General features: G+C 43.7%; 1 protein-coding gene across 1 annotated transcript; it reads left to right on the top strand.

Annotated features, from left to right (window-relative positions):
- Nucleotides 1–9,911: 9,911 nt before the first annotated feature.
- LOC306705797 (E3 ubiquitin-protein ligase TRIM39-like) lies at nt 9,912–14,325 on the top strand. Its single transcript, XM_079172648.1, has 2 exons — nt 9,912–10,009; nt 10,218–14,325. Exon 2 carries the CDS (start codon nt 10,227–10,229, stop codon nt 11,868–11,870), a length of 1,644 nt encoding a protein of 547 aa, XP_079028774.1. The 5' UTR covers nt 9,912–10,009; nt 10,218–10,226; the 3' UTR covers nt 11,871–14,325.
- Nucleotides 14,326–20,636: the final 6,311 nt, after the last annotated feature.

The raw sequence follows: 20,636 nt of genomic DNA, 5'->3' as shown, positions 1-20,636 counted from the left end.
AACCAGAAATACGGCCTGGGTGGTGTTGGCTTCAAGTGGGCACCGGCAGAACAGCAGGGCAAAGCTCTTCTCCCGGAGCCCTGACTTCAGGCTGGAGGCAGCGAAGCCGGATCTGGATCTGGGTCTCTTTCTCTGGTCTCTGCTGGAGGCCCCGCTTGAGTCTGAGCTGAAGGAGTTTCTGGTGAACCTGCATAAATTGTCTGATTTTGTGCAGAATCCGACTCAGCATTAAAAATAAATAAAAGATAAAACTGCGATCATGAGAACCTGTGAGGCGAGAAAGCACAAGGACTTCGGGGAAGAAGTAAAGTTAGTAGTGAGCGTTAATGGAAACACATCAAGTCATACAGACGGAGATGAAGCAAAGGAGAGAAGAGCTCAGTGTATCTTAGGGAGTCCCTCTGTAGTCTAAGCCTATACCAGCTTTTCTAAGGGCTGGTCCAAGGCAAACCTGAGCCAGCCCTAACTATAAACCTGAGCCAGCCCTAACTATAAGCACTGTCAAAAAGGAAAGTCTTAAGCCTACTCTTAAATGTGGCGAGTGTGTCTGCCCCCCGGACTGAAAAGGGAAGCTGGTTCCACAGAAGAGGAGCTTGATAACTGAAGGCTCTGGCTCCCGTCCTACTTTTTAAGACTCTAGGAACCACAAGTAACCCTGAATTACTGCAGCGCAGCTCTCTAGTAGGATAATATTGTACTATAAGCTCTTTAAGATATGAAGGTGCCTGACCATTTCTAGCTTTGTAGGTAAGTAAAAGGATTTTAAATTCTATTCTGGATTTTACAGGGAGCCAGTGCAGAGCTGCTAATACAGGAGTAATATGCCAATGGAAGCTCAGAGAAGTGTGTAAGACTACAACTCTGCTTCCTAGTCTGAGCTCTGGGTTGTCATGGATTAGGTCCACAGAGAAACTCGGTCAGATTTGCAGAAATAAGATCTGCTCCATCCAAAAGTAGGATGAATGTTTTATTGTTGACGTTATAAAGGCGGTTGTCATGGTTCATTAGCTTTGATTTGAATGCTTTCCAAGTGGTTTGTTGATGTCTGTTGTGCTTAGTCACTGGTAATAATTAAGCTGTGTGTGCTTTATGTAAACATACAAAATAATGTGTGTGTGTGTGTGTGTGTGTGTGTGTGTGTGTGTGTGTGTGTGTGTGTGTGTGTGTGTGTGTGTGTGTGTGTGTGTGTGTGTGTGTGTGTGTGTGTGTGTGTGCGCGCGCACAGCTCTGCTTGTGATAGTTCTGAGTAGTGTAAGGCACATCTGTCTTGGATGTACTTGCAGGTCAGGGAAGAACCACAGGAACCAGAGATTGGAGCACATGCAGGAGAGGTCATGAGCTGTTTTGATTGTCTGCAGAGGTGGCTCGAGAGCTGCAAGGAAAGACGGCCTATGACCAGCAGATGGAGCCACTGGCACATTAAATCTCAGTTTCAACTGAGCCATCCCTGCAGTATCAGGGGGCAGAAGAAAGATATGGGGATTTCCCACACTGCTGGTATATAGGGCCTGCTTTTGAGGCAGACTCCCTGGGCTCACAATGGTGTTTTTTGGAGATGCCTTGCTCCATCACACTGTTGTAATATTGAAGTATTATTTTTTTGTGTACCCTATTGCAATATATGAGTAGAATTTATCAACACAGAAAATAGCACAGATACTTGGTTATTACCATAGACGTATATAAGAAGGGAACGTAGTCATCATGACGTCACCCAATGGATTGTGGACTGCCGTTATGAAGCCTTGAATTCGGCAATTTGGGTTTCGCCATCTTGGATTACGTCCGTCGCCATCTTTAGTTTTTGCAACTGATGATCGGTAGTGACCATAATTGGAATGTACTGATGCCATATACGGCTCTGGTAGTGTCAGCGACCTGTCAATCACAGATATCCCGACCTAAAGAAAACCCTGTTTTAAGGTCTATTTGACTCTAAAAGCACCATATTTACTAAATTAACATCATGCTGTATTGATGAAGACTTGAAACTAGAGATTGAGACAACAACAACAAATTATGTAGGGTCATTTTCTCATAGACTTCCATACAATCAGACTTCTATTTGCAATCGGAGTCGCCTCCTGCTGACCAGTAGAGAGAATGCAGGTTTTAAGGCATTTCCGCATCGGCTTCAATCGATCGAAGGTTGCCGCCTGTTTATTACCTCACTAGGTTAAAGTTGCAAGACATGAGAATCGGAGCACTTTGATTGCCTCTCAATGGCTCTCACAGCAATGGCGAAAATATTTGATCTGCCCGGCCAAGGGGCCGCAGAAGGCTCCGGACATAGGTGCTACGGCAGATGGTCGGACGGGTAGAAGGGATCCGGACAGCCGGACTGCCGAACTTGCTCCGGACACAGAACACGGAATACACATAACAAATACGGAACATAGATCACATAAAAGAACACAGAAAAGGACACGGAAAAGAACACGGAACACGGAAAGGAACACGGAACAAAACAGAACAGAACACTGAACATACAATGAACACGAAACAGAACAAACACAGGATACAGAACACAGAACAAAACATGGAACAAAACATGGAAAAGAACACGGAACACAGAGAACACGGAACACACACACAACACACAGAACATATAACAAATACAGAACATAGATCACAAAACACAGAAAGGAACACAGAAAAGAACACAGAACAGAATGCGGAAAAGAACACGGAACAGAACATGGAACACGGAAAAGAACACGGACAGAACATGGAACACGGAAAAGAACATGGAACGGAACGGAACACACAGAAAATGAACAGAACACAGAACAGGGAATAGAACACACACAGAACATGAAAAGAACACGGGACACAGAACAGAACACAAGACAGATCACGGAATAGGGAACGGAGCGCACACAGAACAAACAGAACAAAACATGGAACAGAACATGGAACAGAACACGGAAAAGAACACAGAACACACACAGAACACGAAACACAGAACACAATTATAACTCAAATAACACACATAACACAAATAGAACACAGAACAGAACACAGAACATACACATGACACAGAAAAGAGCACAGAAAAGAACACAGAACAGAACGCGGAAAAGAACACGGAACAGAACATGGAACACGGAAAAGAACACATTACAGAACACGGAACAGAACGCGGAACAGAACACGGAAAAGAACACAGAACAGAATACGAAAAGAACATGGAACAGGAAACGGAACACACACAGAACATGAACCGAACACAGAAGAGAACACGGAAAAGTACACGGAACAGAATACAGCACAGGGAACACAAACAGGGAGCACGGAACAGAACACACAACAGAACACGGAACAGAGAACGGAACACACAGAACAAAATCAGAACACAGAACACGGAACTGAACACAAAACATGGAACAGAACATGGAACACACAACAGGCAACACAAAACACACAACACACAGAAAATAAAACAAATACAGAACATAGATCACAGAACAGAACACAGAAGAGAACACGGAAAAGAACATGGAACACGGAACGGAACACAGAACACGGAACAGAACACAGAACAAAACACGGAACAGAACATGGAACACAACACGGAACACACACAGAACACACAACACACACAGAACATATAATAAATACAGAACATAGATCAAAGAAAAGAACACGGAACAGAACATGAACACGGAACACAGAACACGCAACACAAAACACACAGAACACGGAAAACACAAAACAACACACAACACACACAGAACATATAACAAACACGGAACAGAACACAGAACAGAGAATAGAACACGGAACAGGGAATGGAACACACAAAACGTACACAGAACACTGAATGGAACACGGAACGGAACACAGAACAAAGAACACAGAACACACACAGAACACCGAACAAAACATGGAATAGAACATGGAACAGAACACGAAAAGAACACGGAACACGGAATAGAACACAGAACAAGGAACATACACAGAACACAACACATAGAACATATAATAAATACAGAACATAGATCAAAGAAAAGAACACAGAAAAGAACACAGAACAAGGAACAGAACACGGAAAAGAACACGGAACACAGAACAGAACACAGACATGAACACAGAACAAAACATGGAACAAAACACAGAAAAGAACATGGAACACGGAAAAGAACACGGAACAGGGAATAGAACACACACAGAACATGAACAAAACACAGAACAGAACATGGAACATGGAAAAGGACACAGAACACAAACACGGAACAGGGAATTGATCACACAGAACAAAAAAAACACAGAACACAGATTGGAACAAGGAAGAGTCTGTCTCTCTACAATCATTTTGATGGTTTAATAACACTAACACTTGTGAGATTTGTTGAGATATGTAAATATCAGTGTATATGTTACTGGTTAATGCTGAATGAAGATGGCACACAGCTCAAATTGAAAATGTTCAGGTTCTCCTGGAAAAAAAAGCACTTTTGTCTTTGAAATAATGCAGCAGTAAGCCTAAAACTCTTCACAATCATAGCACATGTCAGAAGTCTCCACAAAAAGGTTTTACTTTGATAAAGTGAAGCAGGCCAAGTTGATAGAGGTTGGAGTACAGAGAGTTCATGCCAGGTCAAGCCAAAATTCTGAATTTTCCGAATTTTGGAACCAGGTTTCCAGCTGTTGTATTCTAATTTTATATACTATATAACTATATATTCACTTGTTTTATCACTAATAGGGTTCAATCTATCTAATACAGCAGTTTGGCATCATTGTGAACCATTTTTGACCTCTCAGGGGCCTGATTTATGTGTTTTATGTGATTTTTTTCGTCGCTCCCTGTGTGTATTGGCAGTTTTCGAAGCCTATGATTGGTCGATTTGCACATGTGATACGTCTAAGAATGCGGAAATGAGTGTAGAATGCAGTGGGCCGGTCATTCAGGTGATTGACAGACTTTCTAGCCACTAAAACTCCAAAAGAGTTGCGCAACAGACCGAGCGTCAAAATGATTCGCTGAAACGTAAAAGGAGGACTATAAATGCATGGATTATCTCTATTTTACTCTCAAAAGAAAGAGAGGGACTGGGCACATATGTAGCGTTTAAGGGAATGTCTACTTTATGGCACCCATTTTACATGGGGCTTCTATACGAAATGTCTGAATGTTTTTTTCACTTTAGACTACACCGGCAGACCGGGGTGGTGGCTCCCATTTTCAAAAAGGGGGACCGGAGAGTGTGCTCGAATTATCGGGGTATCACACTACTCAGTCTCCCGGGGAAAGCTTATGCCAGGGTGCTGGAAAGGAGGCTCCGACCGTTTGTCGAACCTCGGATCCAAGAGGAGCAGTGCGGATTCTGTCCCGGCCGTGGAACAGTGGACCAGCTCTTCACCCTCGCAAGACTACTGGAGGGGTTCTGGGAGTTTGCCCAACCAGTCTACATGTGCTTTGTGGACTTGGAGAAGGCTTTCGACCGGGTCCCTCGGGGGTTCTTGTGGGGGGTGCTGCGGTAGTATGGGGTGCCGGACCCGTTACAACGGGCGATCCGGTCTCTGTACGACTGCAGTAGGAGCTGTGTCCGCATTCTCGGCAATAAGTCAGACACGTTCCCGGTGGGTGTTGGCCTCCGCCAGGGCTGCCCTTTGTCACCGGTCCTGTTCGTGACTTTCATGGACAGGATTTCTAGGCGCAGCCGGGCGGTGGAGAACGTCAGGTTCGGGGGTCTCGGGATCACCTCTCTGCTATTTGCAGACGATGTGGTCCTGTTGGCCTCCTCGGATCGTGACCTCCAGCATTCATTGGGGCGGTTTGCAGCCGAGTGTGAAGCGGCGGGGATGAGAGTTAGCACCTCCAAATCCGAGGCCATGGTGCTCTGCCGGAAACCGGTGGATTGCTCGCTCCAGGTGGGGACGGAGTGCCTACCTCAAGTGAAGGAGTTTAAGTATCTCGGGGTCTTGTTCACGAGTGAGGGTAAGATGGAGCGGGATATCGACAGGCGGATCGGTGCGGCTGCAGCAGTAAAGCAGGCGCTGCACCGGACCGTCTTGGTGAAGAGAGAGCTGAGCCGGAAGGCAAAGCTCTCAATTTACTGGTCGGTCTACGTTCCTACCCTCACCTATGGTCACGAACTCTGGGTTGTGACCGAAAGGACAAGGTCGCGGGTACAAGCGGCCGAAATGAGTTTCCTCCGTAGGGTGGCCGGGCTCAGCCTTAGAGATAGGGTAAGGAGCTCGGACATCAGGAGGGAACTTGGAGTCGAGCCGCTACTCCTTCGCATCGAAAGGAGTCAGCTGAGGTGGTTCGGGCATCTAATTAGGATGCCTCCCGGACGCCTCCCACTGGAGGTTTTCCGGGCACGTCCAACTGGGAGGAGACCCCGGGGAAGACCCAGAACACGCTGGAGGGATTATATCTCCCAGCTGGCCTGGGAACGCCTCGGGATCCCCCAGTATGAGCTGGAAAATGTTGCGGGCGAGAGGGAAGTCTGGGTCAGCCTGCTTGGCCTGCTGCCACCGCGACCCGACCCCGGATAAACAGAGGAAAATGGATGGATGGATGGACTACACCGCATTAAACTTATTGGGGGTAAAAGTGACTTTGGAGGCACAAAGTGTACAGATGCTGGAAATGCCATAGGGGGCGACACATACTTATTTAATGACTTTCGAGTGGAAAACATGGAAACAGATCGGCTATGGGTGGGATTAAGTCCCGAATAGGGCGATTATTAACTTTCGAGTGGAAAACATGGAAACGGATCGGCTATCACCGTAGAAGGCCACGTTGGACCGTGGACACCTCAGTTATGTTACCGGATGCGCAGGGACAACCCCATATGGTCCCAAAAGGGCCAAATCAAGCACAAGGGAGCCCCTTTGCAGTTTTGACAAGAAAAATAAAAACTGAAACAGGGTAAATTTTCCCAAATCTCCTATTGCACCTTTGGACCTGTTTTCCCATGAAATTTCTTTTAACGTAGTGGACAACAGAGGACAGTCTTTAAGAATCAGTTGGTTTTAGCTCAATAGGACATTTCTGAAGAAAGTTAGCTTTCATAAGGGTCTGCAGACTTCTTGCTTGGCATGCTGAATCGAGTCATCACTGGGAATGTTTGATGCTAAATTCAGGCCGGTTCAACCTTTTACCCAGATGTTATGTGCTTTTGTACATGTTGCACCAATTACGACCAATTACGACCTTTGCGCCTGTTTTTGGGCACCTTAACTTGGACCTACGACCTCTAAATTTGAGTCATTTTATCTCCACAACCCTCTCTTAATTTTGTTGACGGCTGCGCCGGTCAGGATATGAAAACACTGACTGCCCAAATTTGGTCAACCCCCACCTTTGTGCTGCTCCTCACAGCTCAGCAAGCTGCTGCTGCGCCACTCAGCTCAGCCCCCACCTTTTCTGATTTTGGCTCAGCAGCGCTCGTCCCCGCGTCCGCGGCCACGCAGATAGAGGAAGGTGCTTCCTGCCCACATCCGTTTCTAGCGGAGGACTGAATATAAGCAGTGACATTCGTTCTGTCTTCTGTTCAACTTTTGCTCTCTTGCTTAAGCTTTGGACCTCACGATTTAAATGGGTATTACTATTGTATTGTGATTTCACCCCTCTTTACACTTCTCTAGAGGTACTACCTCCGGTAGGAAGTAACTTACATTTCAACCTAACATGACTCACTAGAGGAACTTTTCCTCCAGTAGTTTGACTATCCACTTATTTCATACTTGTATGTTATGTGTAACACAGAACGATTCTCTGCGGGTACTTCCCATGGTAGGAACCTATGTGACATAACTGTTTAATTTGTAATAACCTGTATTTTACTTTCATAAAATAAAACCAACAACCTCTGAAATAAGAGGTTGTAAATCCACAAAACGAGGGGAGTCCAGTTTTTAAAAGCACTTTTAAGTGCTTGGTCCACGGCATAACAAGGCGCAGAACGCTTTGGGTGGCCTTACTCTGACGTCCCTGCAGAGAGTGACTCGGAGACTTCAGACTAAAAGACATAACAAGTAAGTGATCACAACCAGGTTGCAATTTGCGTATGGTAGATCCACCGGTCTTGTATACAATAACTATGATGATGAGATAGGCATGAATTAAATGTTTCGGCATATCTTATCCCATAGTGAAAGGACTTCATAAAGCTTAACCTGTCATCCCACTGCTTCACATAACGTAGCACATAACGGAGATGAATAGGATTCTAATGCGGGTTATTCAGGGTTACGTGTTAAAGCAGAAAATGATCTGTAGTAAAGTAATCTTGAAGCTGGAGCTTCCCCAGGCAGTATAGAATGTAAGTAAAAAATAAACTTTCAAACACTAAACTGTACGACCAGTAAGCCGACCCAGGGAGCTAGTGGCTGGTAAAACAGCATAGCAGGTTGCATCCCGCTACAATTTACAAAAAGGATGTATTCCTCTATCTTACTTTAAAGTAATTTTAATTACTTAAAAGACTGTTAATGACGTATACAGGTTTCTGTTTCTGTTGGGTGCCATAAAACCATTTCTACAAGACAAACTTTGATGAAAATGATGTATGGTAGACAACAGATGACACCCTTTCAGGTTCAGTTGGATTTACATCAATACAATGTTCCTGGAGAAAGATAGCTTTCCCAAAGATCTGCAGACGAGCTGCTCAATATGCTGGTTCAAGTCATCAAATGCAGAGGTTTCTTGCAACTTTCAGGCAATTTCAACCTTTTTCTGAGAAGTTTTGACCATTTGAAGGAGGGACATTTGGTCATCATTTCCCATTTATTTATCCTATACAAATTCCCCATTCAAATGTAGGCCAAGTCCCCCTCTTCCCGCGCAGGCATGCTAAGTGCTAAAGAGTGCCATCCAACATGAATGTGCCACATTTGGGCGTGGCTACAACATATTAAAAGAGCAGGAATCTGACATGTTTAGAAATAAAAGTTGATCCAATCTGACCAGCTTCTTCACAGGGTGTACAACTTGTCAACACAGACAGCCTCCTGTTCTCTGAGTTTCATACAGGCCAATTATTTTTCTAGACAATTTAGAGGGATTTTGGTCACGTGACCTTATTGTAGGCCGAGTCCACAATGTGTGTGTCCACAATCTGGGGTCTCTGGGCCCAATATTCGAGAGATTTTGGCCATTTTTACATAGGTCAAAAGAGGCCCAAATATAAGGGAATATGGCACCAATTTAGCCCTTTGGGGCTGTTTTTGGGGACCTTAACTTGCAGCTACGACTTAAAGATTTTAGGTATTTAACCTTATAATCCTGAGCGACGCCCAATTCGGCGTCGCAAGAGTGTTTTGCGAAGAAGAGCATCATATAAATCACTTTTCCGAAACGAATATAATGAATTTTACCCACATGCTATATGCCTACTTAACGACGAGATTCTGAGAAAAAACACTAAAAAAAATCATTTTACTCACTCAAAACACAATTATACACAAGTAATATATAAAGTACCAAGTTCTAGCACAATACCACGTATTTTTCGGCGCGCTACAGCGAGCTACGCACTACGAATGCAGATATCATTACAAAAAAAGAGACCGTCATGGCCGAACGATAGCTTAGCACGCATGAGAATTCCACCCTGAATCCGCAGATATCTTCCATATTTCTCTCCTTCAAACCGTTCAAATGATACACCGTGGAACACACACAAGATCAACCAAACCACAGAGCAAAAATTTTAAACGGTGATGTTATCCATTGAAATCCCGGTCCTGCAGTGATATGGGACTGCCCTGTCAAGAACAGAGTCATGTGCCAAACAGAACTAACACAAAGCAGGAAGACATACAGGCACTTTGAATGATACATACATACACACACACACACACACACATCCGGTTTAGTGGAAGGAGGCGGAGCTGTACTGGAGAGAGGGGAAGTCAGCAAATCATTTCCTTGTTTATAACTCAAAGCAGCTCAGAACAACTGGTGAGCACAAGTCTGTGTACGGGGATTAATACGACTTCAAAAGGATCATTGGGCTTTTCTCCAACATTTCTTGAACTCCTACAGGTAAAGTCAATTGTGTTTACTCGGTTTACATAAGCACCATTGGCACAGACAGGGAGTGTGACATATAGTGTATACTGAACATACATGTACTTACAAATGTATTTTAGTTCATCAAGAACAACAATAATGGATATGTTTAATTAAAGATGATATAAGTTTTGTGTAATGTGAAGATGTGTAGTAATTTCACTTTCACTTTTGTTTTCAGAGTATCACCATGTCAGCTGCCAGCTGTCTGCTGTCTGAAGAGCAGTTTTTGTGCTGCATCTGTCTCGATGTTTTTACTCGTCCGGTCACTATACCATGTGGACACAACTTCTGCAAAGACTGCATCACACAGCACTGGAACATTAACAGTGTTCAGTTCCGGTGTCCCATGTGTAAAAAGCATTTTAAAACTCGCCCTGAACTGCCTGTTAATACTTTCATTTCTGAGATGGCTGCAGAGTTCAGACAGTCAGCTGGAAAGAAAAGGAGCGAGGACTCGGTAGTCGCCAAACCAGGGGAAGTCCCCTGTGACATCTGCTCCGGCCCCAAACTGAAGGCTCTGAAGTCGTGCTTGACGTGTTTCGCCTCCTACTGCGGTATTCACCTGGAGCCTCATCTGACAGCCGGCCCCCTGAAAAGACATTCACTGACTGATCCTGTGGAGAACATGGAGGCCAGGGTGTGTACCAGGCACCAAAAAACACTGGAGCTGTTCTGCAAGACTGACCAGACATGTGTGTGCTCGCTCTGCACGGTCTCGGAACACATGGCACACAACATCGCTACTCTGAAAGATGAATATGAAGCAAAGAAAGCGGAGCTGGAGCAGGAAGAGGCTGCAATCCAGCAGATGATACAGCAGAGGAAGCTCAAGATCCAGAAAACTAGACGCTTAAAAGTGCACAGTAAGGGAGATGCAGAGAGAGAGATAGCAGACGGTGTTCGTATCTTCACCAGTCTGATGCAGACGGCCGAGAGAGACCTGAACGAGATCATTGAAATGATCGAAGAGAGGCAGAAGACGACGGAGGAACAGGCTGACAGCTTCATCAAAGAACTGGAACAAGAAATCTCTGTATTGGTGAAGAGAACTGACGAAGTGCAGCAGCTCTCACTTACACGAGACCATCTTCAACTCCTCCAGAGCTTCACATCCATGAGCAGCACTCTATGCACCAAGGACTGGACGGAGGTCAGCCTCCGTCTGCCATCATACGAGGGGACTGTGGTGAAAGCTGTGGCTGAGCTGGAGGAGATGCTCAGCAGGGAGAAGCAGCAGCTGCTTCATGAGGCCAGGCTGAAGAGGGTCCAGCAGTACGCTGTGGACGTGATCCTTGAACATCATACAGCTAATCCCTGGCTCGTCCTGTCCGAGGATGGGAAACAAGTGTGGTGTGGTGAGGTGAGGCGAGACCTGCCAGACAACGCAGAGAGATTCTCTCTTTATGCCACTGTCTTGGCACAGCAGAGTTTCTCCACTGGAAGGTTTTACTACGAGGTCCAGGTTACAGGGAAGACCGACTGGACACTGGGAGTGGTCAGAGGGTCAGTGAACAGGAAGGGAATAATACCACTGAGCCCTGTGAATGGCTACTGGGCTGTGGGTCTGAGGAACGGAAACGAGTACCTGACTCTTGCCAGCCCCGTTGTCAGCCTCAGTCTGATCTCGAGGCCTCAGACAGTGGGGGTGTTTGTGAGTTACGAGGAGGGTCTGGTCTCCTTTTATGACGTGGACACCGCGGTTCATCTCTACTCCTTCACTGGCTGCTGCTTCATTGAGGAGCTCAGTCCCTTCTTCAGTCCCGGTCTTCATCATGGTGGCATGAACTCCTCCCCTCTGACAATCTCACCTGTCACCCCCACTGACAACTAGATTTGACTATTCTTTTAGTCATTTGAGAAGAGGAAGTCAAAGCATCAAAGCCACATTAACTGAGTCGAAAACACTAAAAAGGCAGACAATCAACGAACAAACTATCATCTCATCATATGTGAATGCACTCGTTCATGTTTGTATTCATATCGTTTATTTTTGTATGTATAAGTGAAAGAGTTTTGTGTTGCTGAAACCATTCCCTCTGTCCATGCTGGCTGTTACGAGATCACTGTTGTGCTTCCAAAGTAAGTGACGGGTCACTAAATCCACAGTCCTTGTTCTATACTTAAAACTGAATCAGCAGCTTATCTGAATCTAATATGAGGCTTCAGTACATCATTCCTTCTTAGTGTTGATATTCCTCCACAGCAGCCCAGCACAGAAACACAAAAAGAGGAATTTTTACATTAAACCAATTTTATTTTTGGAAGGTATCCACTTGGTGTGTCTCATCTTAGACTGTGAAGCCTCATATAAGCTTCAGATTCACGCTGGAGTGTATTTTCACACGGAGGGAGGGCTGTGGATTTTGTCCCACGTCACTTACATTGGACAGGATCTGTAAGGATATTCAGATCATTCATAAAACAACTATCTGTATAAAGATATAGTGGAGTAATGTTTACCTCAGCAAAGAATGAAGTCACTCTCTGTGTGTGTGTTATCCGAGCTTGGTGTGTTAGCACCATTTGCTGCTAGCTGCTGGCTCAGCTGTCCTGTTGCAGAGAGTCATGCAGAGGTAATAGACGTGAACTCTGTATATAGGACCTTTAATATCCAGTATGAACAGAAGGGATGATTACAGCAAGCAAATACTCTCTTAAAAAACTGAAATGATTAGCCTAGCCTTTAATGCAGCATGGTATCAGCATCTGACTCTCATGCTGCCTCTGTATGCCTGAAACAATTTAAAGACTGATTAACTTGTATTATGATATTTAATGGTACACACTGTCTAGGAGAAACAGTGATTTTTAAGTCTCCAATATGTTCTTTTGTAAAACTCAGGCACTGTGTTATTGGTTTAGTTGGACATCTGCCTGCTCAGCCTCAGACATGTCTCCTGTATCTTTTACACTCATTCAGTGTCACACAATCGTAGATAGCGCGTTGCTTGAATGTTCAACACCATTTTGACACGTTTTACACCTCCATGATCAATTCTTGTGTTTGATTTGATGAAAACGTTGTCACTGCAGTGATGTACAGGTGTACTCTGGGACACTATGACATCACTGTTGGGTGTGGTTACAGGAGCAACAGCTGGAACTTTCAGCCAGAAAGGCGAGTGAAACTGATGTTCAGCCTGGTGTTAATAAGTTACTCTTCATGGTTTAAATTAGAATACACATCTTTAATTCTTTAAGCACTTTCTGATACATTGTTATTTTCCTGATATTATGGGGTTGGTGAAGCAGTTTTAGGGGAGGGTCTAAAGACAATACTTCTCACTCTGAATTTGAATACATTTACTATAAACCTTCAACAGTCTGATTCCGTCACACTGTCCATAGATGTGGTCATGTTGATAGAGCCAATGTGAATTTGACATTGTTGATGGAAATCTCAGAGTTACGCAACCCGTTTACCCTCCAAGCCTCATACTTCTTCTACTCAGACAACCTCTCCCGCTCTGAGAGGATTTACCCACCCCACCAAAATAATGCTTCCCCAAATATGCAACATGCTAAATGTTTTTTGGAACATGGAACTGTTTTCTCCTCCTCATGTTGACACGTTTATCTCTCTCAAAACAAACGGTATACTTGTTGTGACCCATGAGCGTGCAAGGCTGTGGAATGTGAAATGTGACGCTGCAACCATTTTCAATCACATCAAATTGAAATAGCTTTTGTGATGCTGGTCCCTTGTTCACATGTTTGTGAACTGAGCTAGTGTGACAGTATTGACAGGAAATATTGGATATAACTGTAAATGTAATACCCTAGGACTTTGTGATGGGCTCTGGTATCTTTTATTATTATTTTTAATAACTTGTTTTTACACTTAGAACAAACAATGGATTGGATTTAATCTATGTGTGTCATATTGATTTTTCAGTTTGTTGTTGGCCATCAGTTTGCTTTAAGTGGTGACCCCCCCAACCAAAGGAGTGATGGTATTCATGTGATTGTATTATTACCAGTCAAGTTAATAAGTGACTCTTTCATTAAACTGGCCAGATCTCGTCCATGTATTTTAAACAGATTAGAACTGTGTGAACTATGTGTTAAAAACACGAGACAATAAAACCAATCTGACGATGACAATTTGCCTATTTATACCACACCGCAGCTGGATAGAGATCTGAGAAAGAAAACAAATTAAAAAATGGAATTCCAGGCGACGTAGTTCGATGCACTGTCCTCCGCTGAGAGGTTCACTTCTAGGCCTCTGGGATGTGTAGTATCCAACTTTGAAATCCAGATCCTTTCACCCTATTTGTCCCTGAGCTTTATTCCGTGTCAGGTTGCTTTGTAATTCAGTGGCTGCATGTTGTGTCCTCCATGTTGTAGCAAGTGATGTACTCGTGGTATTTCTGGTCTCACCGTCTTACATGTTGTTAAGTAAATACCGTTTTTAGAGTGAGGACTTCCCCAGTTATTTGTCTTAAAGAAAGTATTCCCTATGAGGTTTCAGTTTTTGGGGTCAACCGGGGTTTAACCGTGACCAGGTTGTCCTGCAGGTTTCTTTTTTTCTTTTAAAAGATGTAAAAATATAAATGTATGAATTGAATTTTCTGAACACAGCAATGAACCTGTGATCTTATTGGCTTTACTCTGTTGTAACCAGTCTGGCAGCTGACGGAGAATACTGACACTAGGAGGCCTGTGGACTTCTTAAAGAAGGCCCTAGAGTTCCCTCTAGTGGTCAAGGCTGGAAGCAATAACTTAGGGGCCCGTTTGAAGTCTTCTATTTTTCTGTGAAATCTTTACATCTGAGATTTGACCGATCCAGCTTATGAATGTTCAGGAGAATATCTGGTTCTGTTGAACAGAGTGTTATTATTGTATATATTGATTCTGTATAGATTTTAGATGTGGTAGTATCAAAAAGTCCACTAAGTTAAGTTAAATTAAGGGTTGATTCAAATTTGACGGACACAGTATGGTTGTTCAGTACATTGAGATTAAAATAATCTTGAGTATGGCCATACATGCAGATATCATTATTGATTTAGAGGTTTCTTCATCTGAGGTCTCCCAGTCAGACATTAATATGCTGGCGTGCCTTAGACTTCTAAAAAATAATTTCCAATTAAATTCAAACTCCTAGTCTAATCGATTCCCAGTACCCGTAATAGTTCCTTATCTGGTCTTTAAAAAAAAAAGATGTTTCTCTGCATAATCAAGTGGCCTTCAAGTCGTCGGGCAGCATGGTTGAAGGAGGGTTCAGGCAGTCTCACTGTTACAATCAGTCACATTGGTTCTGTGGTTTACTCCAATTAGTAGGAGCTTTGTGGATCTAAAATATAAAACAATCTGGCTCCAGGATGAGACGCTGCTCAACAACAGGATTACAGCCGACAAAACTAGAATCATACCACTGAACTGGAGAAAAACAAATCAATAACACTTTCCATGAGGACATTAGCTGATTACACTTTACATCTCACGCTCAATTATAGTTTTGAAAAAAATGGGAGCAAATTAAGTGAAGGCCCACCATGCAAGTGGATTTGACTCCAGTGGGAGGCTCTGCACTGCCTTCTAACACTGCACTCCTCCCACACCACTTCACACCTCTGCTCCGCTAACTGTCCCACTGGAAGCGATTTTCCATGCAGTTCTGTGATTGTTGCTCTTCTGCTGCTGGATGCCATTTCGGGACTGAGATTTAAAATGTGGTTCAGGTGCAGCGCTCACATGATGAAGTGCTGAGTTAGTGTCGGGTATCTTTAGCTGAAGGCAGATGCAGCGGCAGATCATCCTGAACCAGCTTGTGTGAAGGAAGCTGGAGCATCTCTTGTTTTTCCTTCAGCACTGCTGCAGCAGCAACGCTACGATGGGAAAGAGTGACTCGGTCTAAAAGCTGTGACATCAGGTCTACACCTATCCCACTATATGTATGTGCAAGAAATCTGTTTCCAAATGTCCTTAGTAGGATTCAGGTGAAGCCGCAGATACTTTACACTTTCATCAGCAGAGGAATCATTGGGAGAAAAGTCTGTGTACGTTTGATCTGAGGACACCGTCACACCCTAATTACAGCGTCCAAGTGTAAAAAAACATCAGCTTGACATTAAAACCAGTCTAACCTGTGGCAGAGGCCTAATCAGCATCAGGATAACCTAACAGCAGATGATGCTAGTGGCTGTTGAGTACATGCCTGTTCAGAATGCTCGGAGTGTTCGGCCTGTGGTGTGGCTGCTTGCAGCTCTCTGGAGAACTGCTCATACAAAGAACTTCACACTCAACAGCGCACTGCCTTTGGTCCTCAGCAGCACCGGTGTTATTCATTTCTAAATAGGCATATGCAGCTTTGACATAACCACTGTGGTTATAAAGCAGAGCATGGAGCACATTTTTGCAGCTAAGTTAGTGTGGCAAAAACGTACTAAGTGTGAGGCGCAACAGCAGAGGGAGGATGTTCCTGAAGGCTACCTGCTCGTTCTCGTTGACTCCAGGGAAGAGAAGAAAAATTTGGTTGTTATCCAGCATGCATGTAGCGTTTAGCAGGCGAAATCCAACATCCAGCAGCAGTGAACTGCAGTCGATGGGCGACCGCAGAGCCCTGAAGCTCCGCCCCCAGCTGTTACACAGAGCGCTGTGTGCTTGTTTATTCAGAGTTTATTAATATTGAACACGCCGCGTATCAAAACGGCACCAAATTCAACAAAGCACTCCATGTGCTCCCCAGCAAAACACCCACCAAGTGTGAAATAGGTTATATGAGTGGTTTATTAAGATATTCCAAGAACACAGACAGACAGGTTGTAGTCCCATTTTGCTACAAAGCAAAACAAAAACACACACAAAAAAAAAGTCATATAGGGAAGGTGGAGGATGAGTTAAGGAATCTCACAGCGGAGGAAAGAAGCTGTTCTGAAGTCTGGTGGTTGGGCGGCTGATACTTCTGTATCTATTTCCAGACGGCAGCAGGGTGAACAGGTAGCTGGGTGGAGTTTGTCTTTTAATATCTTTTGAGCTCTTCGCAGGCTCCTCTTCTCACCAATATCACTGATGCTCATTAGATGGGTACCAATAATACAGATATGTTGCTATAGGCCTAGACTGCCGGTGGATTTCCTATGATACACTGAGCTCTTCTCTCCTCTCCTCTATGAATTCATGTCTCATTATTAATGCTCATTACTAACTTTGCTTCTTCCCCGGAGTCTGTGATTTCGCTCTTGGGTTTTGACAGTGATTTGCCTTCATATGCTTCCAAAACCGACTTAAAGGAACAGTGTGTAAGATTTAGTGACATCTACTGGTGAGTTGCAACCAACTAAACACCCCCCCCCCCCCCCTCCCTTTCCAAGCATGGAGATGACTTTAGTGGTGTTCAGGTAGAGAGAGGTATCTTGAGGATTGTATTACTACTCAGAGCTACACTTATCAATACTTAAAAACATACTTAAAACATATATCATTTTTAAAATGAATAATAGAAATATATAAATTCAGAGCTGAATTTGTATTTATTTTTTAAATACAAATAAATACTGTTACCAAAGCATTAACAATAATGTTTACAACAGCAGAACATCAATAGAATAAATAGTGAAGTTTCTCCATGATAATAATCAATAATGAAGAACATAGACATCAATTAGTATCAGTCACTTCTCCTGACCTCTGTTCTCCTGGCTGCTTCGTTTCAGCCAGCAGAGAAGAAACAAACCAAGAGAAACAGTCAGACTACAGACCCCCCCACCCCCCACCCCCCATCCACTAGCTGTCATTAGGAGTGTCATTAGTTGTATTATAAACACCTGAGCCAGTGTGTGTGCTCTGCTCATAATTACTCCTTCATTCTAAATACTCCTTCGTTCTATGGGGAAGATCCTTTCTGCCACCGGAATGAGACGGTTCGTCTGGTTTGCATTGAAATTCTGTTACTTTGTACACACATCCGTACATGCACTTCACTGCTGATAACTGATTCATACACGTCGCATTCTTTACTTTGTTGAAATAAATTGCTTTGTCCTCACAGCCGGCTCGTTTGTCTCCCGGTTTTGTTGCAGCTTCTGAGCCGGTGCTGTGACAATATATATATACCAAATCATTTCAGTCATCTGATCCTTGTTGGTGTATGAATATTTAATAGTGGAGCTGCAATGACACTCTGTGGCATTATTGATTTACATTCACAGGTTTATGTTACCTTCTACTCAGATAGAGACTGGCCACTGCTCTGTTACTATGATACCAGTCTGTCTGCCGTCTAAACACAAGCAACCACATGCACCAATATCAAGGATGATTGTTTCATTAGAGAATGCTGAAATCAGTCTCTCCCCCCCCCCCCCCCCCCACAGCCTGACTAGCCCTCTCCTCTTCTGTGTTCCCTCATGTTGTAATTATCTGACTGTCTGCTGTAAAGACCGGAGTACTTCCTCTGCTGCCCAGGCACACTCATCAGCCATTCTGCACTTCATTATTCACAGGACATCTTGTCCTGGTTGAACTTGAGAAAAGAGGTAGTCTTTCCTCAGACACTTTTTGATCACGGTTGATTGAAGTGGACTGGCCTGTAACAAAATGGGCACTTAACGTAGGGGAGTGCATGTCGTCCATTAGCTTTTCCACCCATTTCAGGTCACGGGTGGAAATACAGTAGTTTGTACAGAGGTGTAGCTCTGAATGTTGATGAATCACTCAACTACAAGTTTTAATTTGTCCCTATCTAGTAGTTTACTGCCACTACATTCTGATGGATCAATCATGAAATCAACAGTCTGTAATTAGTATTTAGTATCAGAGTTATGTTCTCATGGCTTCATCGTGTGTCGGTCAGCCGGGTTTGTTTGATGCTCCGCAAATGTTATTCTCTGTGTGCCAGCAGAGAAAGTATTCAAGATCTACGTGACATTCATCTAACAAAGGTAATTATTTTGTCATTAAATCAAGAAATACTTGCAACCGATGCCTTTTTTGAAAATAAACTACAACATAACCCGTCTGGAATGTTGGGACGCTGATTTCTGCCTTTTTCATTCTGTCAACATCCCATTATTAACATTTAGAAAATAGATTTTTGACATTTGTTTATCAATTCAGAATTGTAAAAGATAAGAATCGTGGCAGTGACCAAAGAATTAAAATTCTTATGTAAATACATTTCTTCCAACCACCCCTATTTTAAATCCTGGGGCTTGATGGTGTATTTCATGAATGGATGGGATTAATGTATGTTTACACCACCATCTTGCAGCTGCATTGCATTTCAGCAGCAAGTAGAATTACCTTAACACCTCAGAAAGACTTTCTGGAGTCTACAAGAGAGACATGGTTATTTTCTAACTGGAGTCAAACGGATAGTTCACACCAAAAATAAGTAAGAGTGGAGGATCAAGATGGCGGACCTGGTCTCGTGTGTGATTACACTGCGCAAAACTACCAAAATGGTGGCAAATCCACAATTATTTAACGGAGGAATGAGGCACACGATAGAGGCCATGCTTACACGACAAGTGCGTCTAAAAATTAGCATATCAGCACAGCCTATATATGTGTATGAGTGTGTTTATGTGTGCGGGTTAGTTTAAACAATAGGGAGAAGGAAAACACCTAAAACAAGGGAGATCCTCACCGCAGCAAATACAGCAACTGTTACTTTATCACATAGAAACCCGACTGGCCAACTCAGGGCAGCCGCGGCTTTGATCCTTTAACTAATAAAGTACAGTTTACCAACGTTCCTCGCGTGGCTGATCTAAACACAATACTATTATAGCCGCATGGAACAGCACATACAACAGCATTTAAACAACACAATTATAGCAGCAGTATTTTTACACAGCACTAGCGGAACTCGGCGGTCCGTAACAATACACTACAACACGTTAACGCTACAGTTAGACTTGAAACAAAACAAACAAGGTTACAAACACACGATGTCCTATCTCCGCCCAGACAAAGGCATCTTACTTGAGATTGCTTTGTAGCTCTCGTGTCTTTCTTTGAATTTCTTTGAATTTCTTTCTCTATTCGGGAACTGGAGCTTCACTGGTTCGGTGAACTGCATGGCGATAAAGTTTGTTCCTCCTAAAACGAGAGAGCGAGGCATAGAAGTTATCATTCTCTTCCTCTTATGAATACGGGGATTTCATGAATCTTCCTTCTGCAGGTTAGAGTGGCAGAGCACGCAAGTTATCTGTTTTCTCCTTTAGGATACAAAAATAGTCTGTTGTTCGACCAGCGATTGTAGAACTATTCTTAGGGTTATCTTAAAAGCGACAACGTTGTTCAGCGCCCCCTTCCATACGAATCAAATCGCGTGGGATGGCTCAGGGCTTTAGGTAGCGCTGATGTTTATAGTCTCAGTGACGTCATGGCCGTATCACAGGGATCCCCGTGGTGCTTATGGCCCTCATCCAATGAGACCCCAGTGTTGGGTTTGGACCAACTCTCACACATAGGTGAGATTTTAATGTCTGATTGGGTTTGGTGTGGTCTAACCCAAATCAGGCTGTTGAAATGCCAGGTAGGCCCCATTCCTGTTTCAACCACATGGTGAAGTCCCAACAAGAAAAGGAAGAGACCTTAGGGAGAGCAACAATCAGGATGGACAGAAGTGTGATACATGTTGTGT

This window comes from Pholis gunnellus, assembly GCF_910591455.1.
Source record: "Pholis gunnellus genome assembly, chromosome: 14".
NCBI classification, from domain to species: Eukaryota; Metazoa; Chordata; class Actinopteri; order Perciformes; family Pholidae; genus Pholis; species Pholis gunnellus.
This window is presented reverse-complemented; position numbering and strand designations above follow the sequence as displayed.

Excerpts from the sequence above, each read along its gene's own strand:
- LOC306705797 (XM_079172648.1), top strand. The coding sequence starts at position 10,227 with ATGTCAGCTGCCAGCTGTCTGCTGTCTGAAGAGCAGTTTTTGTGCTGC.